This window comes from Aptenodytes forsteri, unplaced genomic scaffold, assembly GCF_000699145.1.
Source record: "Aptenodytes forsteri isolate BGI_AS27 unplaced genomic scaffold, ASM69914v1 Scaffold273, whole genome shotgun sequence".
Taxonomy (NCBI): domain Eukaryota; kingdom Metazoa; phylum Chordata; class Aves; order Sphenisciformes; family Spheniscidae; genus Aptenodytes; species Aptenodytes forsteri.
Window position 1 is genome coordinate 3,231,599 of NW_008795041.1, and position 11,630 is coordinate 3,243,228.

Here is an 11,630-nt window from a genome sequence, read left to right on the forward strand (position 1 = left end):
TAGAGAAGGCTTCGGGGAGACCTTATTGCAGCCTCTCAGTACTGAAAGGGGGCTTATAAAAAAGATGGCGGCAAACTTTTTAGCAGGGCCTGTTGCGACAGGACAAGGGGGAATGGCTTTAAACTAAAGGGGGGTAGATTTAGACTAGATAGAAGGAAGATGTTTTTTACGCTGAGGGTGGTGAAACACTGGCACAGGTTGCCCAGAGAGGTGGTGGATGCCCCATCCCTGGAAATGTTCAAGGTCAGGTTGGGCGGGGCTCTGAGCAACCTGATCTAGTTGAAGATGTCCCTGCCCACAGCAGGGCGCTGGACTAGGTGACCTTTAGAGGTCCCTTCCAACCCAAACTATTCTATGATTCTATGATTTCCCTTTCCAGAGACAGTACAGTCTCTGTAACCAGGTGCAGCAAAGCAAGATTTCACTTCAGTATGGTGAATTACAGAAACTATGTGTTGCTAGGTAGCTAGTAGAAGCCTTGAGCATGAAGAAGTGTAGGGTCAATCTTTATTTCAGGAATATAATGTGAGGTATGTGTGTGTTTGCTTAAATCCATTAAAAATACATCAAGAATTTCAGATGATCCAATGTGAAACATTCAAGTCATAGCTGAGCCTGAAATGCCATTTACCTAAATACCATTACTTTTTCTCAAGTTCGATTAATTTTATTTCATCTGTTGGCAGAATAACCACCTAGGCATTATATGAAACGTGAAATATTTTGCTGCAATTGTGTTTTATAAACTAGAATTCTTTTTCATGACAGTACTAGAGAAAAATCAGAAGTGAAAAATTAAGAAGTTATTTACCTCTAAATGGTCTTGGAAGTGACATTGAAAACTTAAGAACTGCACAACACATCATGCTACAAACTGTATTTTGCATGTCAGTAATAAAAGATTTAGTTTTCAATGCATGACATTTTTCTGAATTAGAGGGGTGGAAAAAAGGGTGTTTTGACTTTGTTTTTTCTCCTTTGGATGGAACATTTTTGCCTCATTTCCAACCTCTCATCTCTTGATAGTTTCAGTGGATTTTATTTTTACCTGCTGAGAATGTCGCTGCATAGAGAAATCATCCTAAGAGCTGAAATTCAATTTAGACCACGTAAGGATTTAGATTCTACCAGGATATATGAGCAAGTATCAATGTGATTTTAGTCGGTGCTAAAATACTTGCAGTGGTTTCTGACCTAATGGTATACCAGCTCATTTTAGAAACGGCGTAGGAGGAAGAAGTGTTACTCTCTATATGCAAATTAAGAACTAATATGTGACCAGATCCCAAAGGAAAGCAAGATGATGTCTTTTACAGAAAGGAGGGTAGAAATAATTGGAAATGGAGAATGACTTCAGAAAGATAGAAGAAAAGAGTGTAATGTACACATTGCATCTCTCTTAATCCAGCCAGCAATTTTTCCCAGTAGTTGCTTGATCTGTGGGTGATTTATGTAAGTTGCGTTAAATTTTTACATGAAGTATTCTGTTACTATGGTGATAGGTGCCACTCCACGCAGACTGTTTAAATAAAATTAAGGCAATTCTTTGTACTCAGTAAGCGGGGTAATTGCTATATAGTTGGTACACAAGGGTTATGAACTTAGAGAACTGCAGGTTCATTAAATATTCAGGGAAAGGCTCTAGACTTTTAGAAGCATTTGTGTAGGTTGCATAGGAAATGTTCTTTTATGTAGCATTTATTTAATAGCTTGCATTATATTTTTCACAATAGAGATTTTTTTCCTCTTCCCTTAATAACTTAAATGGCGTGTGCTCACCATTCTGTTTTCTCCCATCTACGTCGGTTCTTACGTATGTTTCCAATGGGGGAGGACAGAGTGGGTTGCTGCAGGTACAGACAAGCTCTAGCTTCAGTGTGGAGGGGCAGGGAGTAATAATAGAGTGAGGATGCTATAGACCTGGTGTCAAGAAACTGCAGGGATCAAATAATTGTAGCATGAGTGGGGAAGAAAGCAAATATTTCTGAACGGCAGTGGGAAGAAAATAGACAGGATTTGTGTGGGAAGCGAAGAGGAGTTTAAAATGGCACCCAGGTTGTGAGCTTGTGGGACATAAGGTGGTGGAGTTGTTGACAGAGATAGGGAAAGAAGGGGGGAACAAGGAGGGTTTGGGAAGAAACGTGATTTCAGCTCTTCAGCATACTGCGTTAGGGCTGGTGGCAAATATCCAGGAGGAGATTCTGAACTGTGAATGTGAACAGAAGGGACGAGAGATCTGTGACTCATCTGCACAGAGACGATAATTAAAGCAGCATGATTTTAGGAGGCTGCTGAGCAATAGAGAAGAGGTTGCAGAAAAGGGGAGAGTTGAGGATAGAGCTCCCTGGGACTGTGGCAGTCAGGAGGAGGAGGAACAGCCACGAAGGGAGACTCTTCTGGAGCAGCTCAGTGGGAAGAAAGTGAGGGAAAGCACATATTCTGGGAAGTCCACTTAGAAATACAGTGTAGGTTTTTAACAATGGCTGTGTAATTTTAAAAATCCCATTTTGTATGGCATCAGCCAAGGATTACCTATGCAAGCACTGGGTTGTTGCATAGCTTAAGAGGAGCTTGCTGTTGCATTTTAGGTAGTGAGGCAGGAAAAAAGTATTTCCTCTTCCCCTCTCTCTGTTCCAAACTTTTGTAATTGTCAGTGTCCCCAAGGCCCACACTTTTTGTATCCAAAGTCCTGCTAGACCTCTTAAAATCAAAGATGTGGTAAAGCACCTCAGGAAACCTCTGCCTCTATCACACTCTTAATTCTTTGCCTGTTGCCAGAGGAGAACATTACCTGCTTGCCAGCTTCTGTAGCTTTGGGGGTATTTAAGAGTTTTTTATTTCTTGTTTTGGGGAGGAGAGTTGGAGGGGAGGGGGTTGAGCAGATCTGTATATCTGCCAGCTTCTATTTTATTATTCCAGTAATTACCCAGACACACCTGTAAATCACAGTTTGAGCAGAGTTCCCTAATATCCTTCAGTTTTCTAATCGTCATGATGTACATAACACAGCATTTTGCCATAACCTATATCATATCAATCAAGTTTATTGTTTCAAAGCTGTCATTGTTTAATCCTGCCATCAGCTGTATTAGATATATTTTCCATGCATTTTCTAAGTAGTGAAAGGCTAAATTGACTCAACCTGTCTTACCCTTGTACCTGTTTGGAAATTATGTACCACTGTCTTGGTCCGAGAAAAGCAATGAAGGCTAGTAACAAATGAAGGTACTATGAAAGCTATAAAACTTTTGCCTTCTTCATGTGTTGGCAAAGCTTTCGACTTTTTCATCATTGTTGTTGAGAACTTTTGTGAGAACCTTCAGTGAGGACTCCAGCAAACCTCAGTCTTGTGGCTCTCTTGCCATAGCTGAATTGGGCAGAATTCAAACCAAATGAGCCTTTCTAGAGCCAATGCCATAAATTCCCTAGAGCTAGTGACACTTCAACAGGCTCAAGAGTGGGCTCCTTGAAGCCAGAACAACTTATTTTTGATGGTGCAGTGCTGAGGCTGAAGGGACTGGGAGTTATGATCTGAGCATTCTCAAGTTAATTATTTTTTATCGTTGCTAAGTGGCAAGGCTGACAGACCATCCATTTGACATATACTGGTATTAAAGGATTCAGTTACAGTTCTAATCAATTTGAGAAGCAAAGGGATTTAAAGGATGGCTTGGTTTAATTCCAACCAATGGCTACATTGCTCAAGAGAGATTTTATACCAAAGATTTGGCAATACATGAGAGTCTGAACCCTCTTTTAGCAATCATGTAATTCATTATTTTTGTTACAAATAGAGAACTGGAGTTACATAGTTTAGAACATTTTGCGTGACTTCAAAATAATGCTGACAGCAATTCTGTCAGACATCTGGTTTTGAGCAGTACGTAAAATCTAGCTGTTGCCCTCTTAAAACTAGACATGGAAGATGTGTGGGATTGCTCATGAAAGATGCATTTCCCAGGCAATTTCACTACTGCTTTTAAAATTATGTTCCTAACCTTGCCTACATTTTATCAGCAAAATACTGGTAAAACCAGTGAAATACACAAACACGCATGTAAATCTCCTTCATGTAAATTCAGTTGGACTGCAGAGGAAAACAAATGAAAAAAACAGTGAAGAAGCTCCACCAGAAGCAGCGTGAAAGCTGCCTAGAGAAGGCACGCTCTCATGGCAAGCTTTTGTTCTTTGCAAGTTGCTCCAGTTGCCTCCACCTCTTTAGCACCACATAGCCTGCTTTTGAGCAATGCTGCTATCATATGAATTCACAAAGGACATTTTTGGGCTAACATGTTACCTGAGAATCAGGAGATCGGGTTTTTGTTCTTGACAATCATGTAACCTGCTTCTGTATCAGTTCTGCCTAGGAAATTCCCTTGCCTTGGAGGAAAAAATAGATCATGTAAATATACATGAGCAACTAAGGCATTCTGCTGAACAAGAAAATACAGTGAAAGAAGTCCATGCCCTCTCTTGTGCACTCTGATCTAAGGTTTACTAGAAATGCTGAAATGTTGCTGATTTGTTGCTGAAAGAACTAATAAACATGTTTCTCTATTTCTTCCTTTTTGTGCCCCTTAACTATTTGTATGTATATATTTTATTTTCTGAGCTAGCATAACTTTATTTTGAAGTTAAGTCGTGGAGTTGACAGGAACTTAAGACTGCCAAGAAGAGTGCAGTGCAGCATCTGCCTAGAATATGTGGCAAAACCACGAATAACAGTAATAGTAGTAGTAGTAATAATGATGGTATGTTTCAAGATTATAGCCTGCAAGTACCCTGAGAGGAGAAGTGTTTGACAGGTAATTGCAATAGGAAATTTGACAGGTTGCCGACTCGGACTTGTAAACCAGATCATATATATGCAAAAATAGAAGTGTTTTCTGCTGAATATTATCCCACAGTTATAGTACTGGAGAACTGCACAGACATTTTTTCCCTGTGTGATATATGAGCAGTAGGATGAGTTGGCAGGTGTTCTAGATCTCAGTGCTTCACATTTTGAGTTGAGATTTAATCAACTCGGGTGCAAAGAAAAGGACTAAAGAGTAAGAAAAGTGTTGGTGTAATTAGCTGACCCTGTTCCCCACTTCTGTGACATACTAAGACAAATGTTTGAAAAGAAGACAATAATAGTGAGGGGAGAAGAAAATAAAATGGCAAAATAAAGCATCATAAACATTGCATTTGAAAAATAAAATCCACAAATATTTGTATTTTGTATATGTTGCCTCACATGTGAATTGTTCTACCAATGCCTGGGGCAGGGTGGGGTGAGGTGTACATTTTGCAGCATTGTCATCAGTCAGTGCTGTCTAATTCAGTGGGTTTAATTTAAGTGTCTTTAGTAATTATTACTTATGACATTACAATAGAATCTTCGCAGATAAAACTTGTAATTTTTGTAGAAATAATGCAGAATTGTAGTTATGAAGGTCAGTTCTGGAAGAAATAGAAGTGATGCCTCTCAGTTGCAGTGTAGCATAGGTCTTGCTAGACTTAAAAATAGGTTTTAAAATTATACCGGGATTGAAAGGGCAGAATAACTCTCCCCCGGATTGTTATGGTTTGTTCTTGTTCTTCTTATCTTCCTCCCTTAGTGCATTTTTTTTTTCTTTTTCTTCCAGTTTTGGACCTCATGTTTCCCTTTTTATTAGGATCTTAGCCTCCACAAAGGTCACTTTTGCCATTTTTGATGCATGAGGCAGAGCTGGAAAGAGTGACCATGAAAATCTGATATTAGTAATTAAGTTGTTCCATCATATTCCCCTTTTACTTGCTGTTCCATCATATTTCCTCTTTCTTTGCGGATGATAACTGAACTGCTAATGGCCATTATCTGACTACATCTTCAGGAAGTATAAATTAATGCAGAACTGCTTTTGTTGCTTTATTAGCAATCTGTGTTATTAATCTTTTAGAAAATAATGCACACTTAGAAGATAACCTTATGCTGTTTCAGCTGAAGTTTTGTTTGGGTGGTTAGATGAAGATCATCTAGCCTAGCATTAGTTATAGTTTGTCAGTGAATATATGCATGAAGTTCAGAGAATAAACAGGTAAAAGTAAAATATCTCCTCCTTGCTGTATCTGTGTGTTTGAGTTCAGGGGTGATCACAGCATCATTTCACTAAGTGAATGGCAAATTCTTAACTTGTGTAGGAGTAAAGCTTGGTTGCGGATTTTTTGTGTGTTCCTGCTTTTCTAAAGTAGAAAAAAGTTGATGTTAAACTTGCATATGATCTGTTTCTTACCTTAATTGCAATGTTTTGATACTGTGGTTAAACAGATATTTAAGAAGATCTTTCAGGAGTAAGATACGGGCTTGTACTCTAGGTATGGAAGGAAGAGATGTTCTCCAGCTGTGGGTGGTATGCTATTAAGAATAAAAATTTATTTCTAATTGCATAGTTAGCGACTCTTTTTAGAGTTCTCAAGTGCTTTAAGCTCTTCTAGTTGAAATGAAATGGATATGAAAAAGCAATAATTGTAAATGGTAAAGGCCTCCAGTAATAAGCATTCAGCTTATCATTCTACCTAAGGGATGTTTGACGAGGTGGGCACAGTTATCCTCAGCACTTGCTTAAAGATAAAGCACAAAGCAGTGGAGTGACTTAAAAAATCTAAGGAGAAAGAAGCTGTTCACTATGAAAGAAAGTGACATGTAGGTTTTGCTTTTGGGATCATTCAGAAGCAGTCTCAGCCCTCATCTCTAGGGATAGCTGCAGGAAGTTAAAATGAGCTTGCTACGGTGCAGGGATCAGCTTGGTGACCTTTTCTAGGCTTCTTTGACTCCTAGACTTCAGGGCTGCTCCGGGCTATGCCGGCATGGAACTTTCCATTCCTGCACATTTCCCTGAGTTCATGCTTGAATTATGTTTAGTTGGATGTCATTCATGTATGGAAAAAGTATATTTTGGAATTGTTTTTTTACCTAAGCATTGTGTTTGCTCTCCTCCAGTTTTTCTTTTATGGTTTACTGAACTGTTAATTTTCTCTTGCCTAAATATGAAGATGTAGCATCAACAATTAGCCGTTCACTATGTGATGAACTCATTTAGCAATTCCTCTTCCCAGACCCTGGATTAGTAGGGAATTGTGTGTTGGGGAGAGAATTTAAAGGTGAGGCCACCTGCCTCTATACATAGACTGGATGCCTGACACGTTTTCCACTTGCTTTATTGTCTTTTGTAGATTGAGAAATATTTTAATTTTTATATATACTCTTGGTTTGTCAGAAATAAGCATATTTCTTTAGTTTCCTTCATGATTATGCGGAAGAATTTCATTTCAAGGGTGTAGCCGTGTTTCTCTGTTACTCACTGGTTTCTTGGTTGTAATAAACCTCTACAGCATTTAAGAACCCAGAATCCTTCTTCCCTTAGTAGTGAGACTTCTCAAACAGTATCCTCTTTAAGCTGAATGTTTAAACTTATAGTAAACTCTTCCTATTACCAATGAAATAATTATGTCTGCTTAAAAGCACTTCTTTTTGTTTTCTCAATATAAATGTTGCAATCCCTTCCTGCTATTTTTGCAAAATGATTCATAAGAAACCATGCAGAACATAGATATATCCAGATTGAAAATGTTACATGCCCTCCCACATATAACAATGAAATGTGTGTTTTGCTACTAAGATTGCAAATACTTCATTGATGTCTGCAATTAATTAAACGTGTTAGATTTTCTTTCCGGCTGCACTTACTGGCAAATGTTTCCTGAATGCCAACAGCTGTTATTAGGAAAATACTCCCTGATCAACCTGCTGCTTCTGCATAGGTTGCTTTATATAAAGCTTAAGAACACATTGGCTTTTCTTGCCTGAGTAACACTAAAAGCGTTTCATGGATTAAAAGTTCATTTTTTTAAAACAGTTGCATATATCAAAGTTGTTTTTCTAACAGGAGAAGCTGATTTAAAAATGAGACTTAAACCAGGAAAACTTAGTCACATTTTTCATGTGGGTTATTAGGTCGGATATAAAGCATCCATTCTAAACAGAGCTTGCACTAATTACCATAAAGCTACGGCATCTGAAGAACTTAGAAGAGTGGTTCTTTCGCCAGTGTTGTTGTATTTCATGTGCTCTCTGCCTTACTAATTCCATTTCTCTATATCTACTGAGATTTTGGCCTGTCAGAAAAACTTTCACAGCCCCCGGCCTCCCATCTGTTAGTCTTACTTACAGAAACTGCCTCACATGCTACATGAGGTGACAATGTGCATGCAGTCCCCAGCAGGCTGTATGTAATAAGATGGTCCGCCTCGAGTTTCCTGTGCGTTTTGTATTCCGCGTTTGTCTTCCCTCCCATTGCATGGAGTCTTATAAACAACCAGTGGTTCCATTTTCTCTTCTTCCTCCTCCCAGTGTTTTCCTTCTCTTCTTTGGCAGGGTGTGCAAACACATCAGTTCAGCTCAGCTCAGCAGGAATTGTTCAGCTTAGTTTTCTTTCTTAGTTACTTAAGACTATTGCTGGTACCTCTGTTTTTCAGTGTTACCACTAGAAGTAGGTCATTTTTGTCCATGGTCAGGGACTGCTGGTTGAAGTCACTTGTCTGGCATACATGTGACTAGCTGGTATGTGCCGAAACAATATAAAGTGAAGGAAGATCGTTATCTGTCTCAAGGAAGGAAGCAACAAGAACTAGTGAATAGATATAAACATTTACTAGTATTTCCTTTCTGTGGTGGCGTCACACTTTGGTTACGTGAATCTTTCCATTCTTTTTGAGACTTGAAATCTTTTGTTTCATCCTAAAGATTTTTCAATTCAGTTTAATTCTTTTTAAGGATAAATCTAGGAAGGGTGAATGATTGGATCAATTTAACCTGCCTTTTCTTTACTTTTTCAGGATTGCACAGTATATGAAACAGAGAATAAAATTCTTCATGTGGTGAGTAGTATTTGGATTTCTATTAATGAATATATTTGTATAGGCTACATAGAATTATAGAGCTATGTGTTTTGTGCTTTTTCTATGCAGTGCCAGTGTGATACTGAACTAGTCTGGGTATGACTGAGTGAATGTATGGAACTACTTGTGAATAGGTAATGATGTTATGGAAGCCGAACTTGGCATATGAGAAGCCAGGAACTTTGCAAGGGCTTGTGTTTGTCTGGCTCAGGCCCATCCGTTATTTGTAAACCATGGTCAGAAGAATGATTTTGAAAAATGGCATTTTTTTTGTTGAGAGAGATGGTTGCTAGGCTTCTATGAAATCATACATGTTTATGTTAGTGATATAGCTTCATTTATACAGCTTTATTCCTCATAGGAGCATGGAGCTAGCCTAGTGATAGGAAAATTAATGCAATTCTTTCCTGTTGAATTCGCAGCATAAATGCAGTGGTCTGTTCCCAGAATCTGTAGTGCTATTGATAATAAATAAAGTAGATGAAAGTCATCAGGGCATCAGAACACAGGATGAGTTTGAGAGGCTAGTACTGTGGTGGATGGAGAGTCAAAAGCTTGAGTAAACTTCCTCTGAAAACTGCACCTAAGTTTTAGATATTAAATTGCGTTTCGTGTTGTGGCTGTAGTTTAGTGAGTATTAAGTTAACTCAGAGCTTGTTTCTAAAAGTTAGATATGAAGATATTTTTCTGAAGAGCGAGTAATGAATTGGTTTAATTTAGTCACTGTATTTCACATTTAGGTAGGTTTTGATATCTTACTTTTCTTATTACCGGACCTTAAGCAAAAAAATACTGCTTTGCTTTATTTTAAAAGGTGAGCTTCCCAGTAAATGTTGCTATGCTTCTTTTTTTTTCAGTGCTCCTATATCAAATGCTTGGCGAGCTGAATTCTGTAAGCTTTTGATGCTTTGATTTCACAGTAATGTGGAATAAAACGTCTCCTTGTATTTTTAAGTTTCACTGGCACTTTCCCCTGTGGGACACAAAGAGCTAAAAATTTTAGTAAGGCTGACATCATCATCTTTGCTAGGCTGATCTCTGCAGGTATTTAAGTAATGAAGTTTTTAATTGCATAAACTTGGCAAAAGTTGAAGTGCTGTAGGTTTGAAATCATTATATATAGCCTGGTTTTCAATACATGCTTGTTTTCTGCTGTAAGAGCCAAGAGTTGACATCTGCTATATACAGTATATATCTTTTACAAATTAGCAAAAAGGACTGTAAAGGGAGCTGGCAGTGTTTAGAGCTGATGAAGCATCAGTTAATATAGTCTTCAACAGAAAATTTTGAGGAAACTGAGAGGGATTCGTTTAAGATATGCAAGTGCACAAATTTGAGACAGGTTTCAAAAGTTATATTATCTTACATCATTCAGACTCACATAGGCTTATTTCTTTAATCCACAGTAACTTCACTGTGGTGACAGGTAGACATATGTATTATTGTGGAGAGCTTAATTAGCTTCTACAATTAGTGCTTAAGCTTGCAAGGAAACATGAACAGAGCGTTGAATGTTTTACTGAAGCCTAAGATTAAAAATGACTGTATGTGTTACACGTAACTTGGATCATTTCTGACCATGTTGCATTTCAGCTGATGGATGGGATTTCATGGGGCAAAAGCTGACCAAAAGCAATCGAGGAAAGAGATAAATCTGTGATTGAATAATTAAAAGATGGGATTTGAAATCGTATTTTGAATTTGAAAGGGAGTATTTTATAAGTGCAGCTGAAAAGGTTGATGATAGAATTGGAATTGAAAGCAGGCACAAACCCCTCTCCTTTGAAGATAGAAAAAGGTGTTGTGGCTTTAGCACATTAGACAATCTGGGGAGGAGCAATCTAGCAGGCAGATTAAAAAAAGAGGGGAAAAACTACTGATGTCAAGATCTTGAGAGAGTTCATGGTATTTTTATGCCAGTGTCAAAGAAGAGAGGATGTTAGATACCTGATAAGATAACAATATTTGAATGCACGAGTACAAACTAGATTAAGGATGTTCTATAGGGGGATTAAGAATTTTAATCTCCTGTTACAGACTGTGCATCCAGTAAATTTAGAGGTGCATGTTAAAAAGAAGGTTGTCCAGTATAAGAAGAATAGTAGTAGATTTTGGTAAAGGCATAGAAAGAATCTTGAATAAGAAATGCTGGGAGAACTGGGAAAGATTGGGAGGAGGACATGTACACAGATATTATAGAGAGAGAAGGTAAATTCTCTCTTCTTAAATTAAAAGACCAAGCTATTACAAGTCCATTTTCTGAGTACATTTCCCATCTGCAAACCGTGCAAACTCCTGGAGGTAACAGAAGTGGTGTCTGGCCAGCAAAACGTCCAGCTGCCTTTGAATGGTCAGATACCAACATATAGCTGTGTTTGCTGGGATGATTTAGAGAGGAAATTTAATTCAAAACCGTGGGCTCACCCTGTGTGATTTCACGTACCACGTTCTCTTCATGACACAAGGAAACAAGGTTCCTCACAAAGTGAAAGGCAATGACTTACAACTAATTAGCAATTCATGCAATTAGCCTAAGGAAATCCTTGTTGCAAGCTATTGTTCCCACTAAGGATTGAAGTCAAGTTTTAAGAGATCCTTCTTACAAAAGTAAAAAAGAACTACAGCTACAGAAATGAAAATAAATTAAATGACAGTGTCGTGGTTTAACCCCAGCCAGCAACTGAGCACCACACAGCCGCTCACTCACT

The 11,630-nt window shown here is 38.2% G+C and overlaps 1 protein-coding gene across 1 annotated transcript in view; it reads left to right on the forward strand.

Annotated features, from left to right (window-relative positions):
* The window catches only part of CNKSR2 (connector enhancer of kinase suppressor of Ras 2), a 205,549-nt gene that overhangs the window by 39,024 nt on the left and 154,895 nt on the right, over nucleotides 1–11,630 (forward strand). The window contains exon 6 of the mRNA XM_009276936.1: nucleotides 8,860–8,901. Coding sequence (XP_009275211.1) covers nucleotides 8,860–8,901 — 42 coding nt within the window. The remainder of the gene's footprint in view (nucleotides 1–8,859; nucleotides 8,902–11,630) is intronic.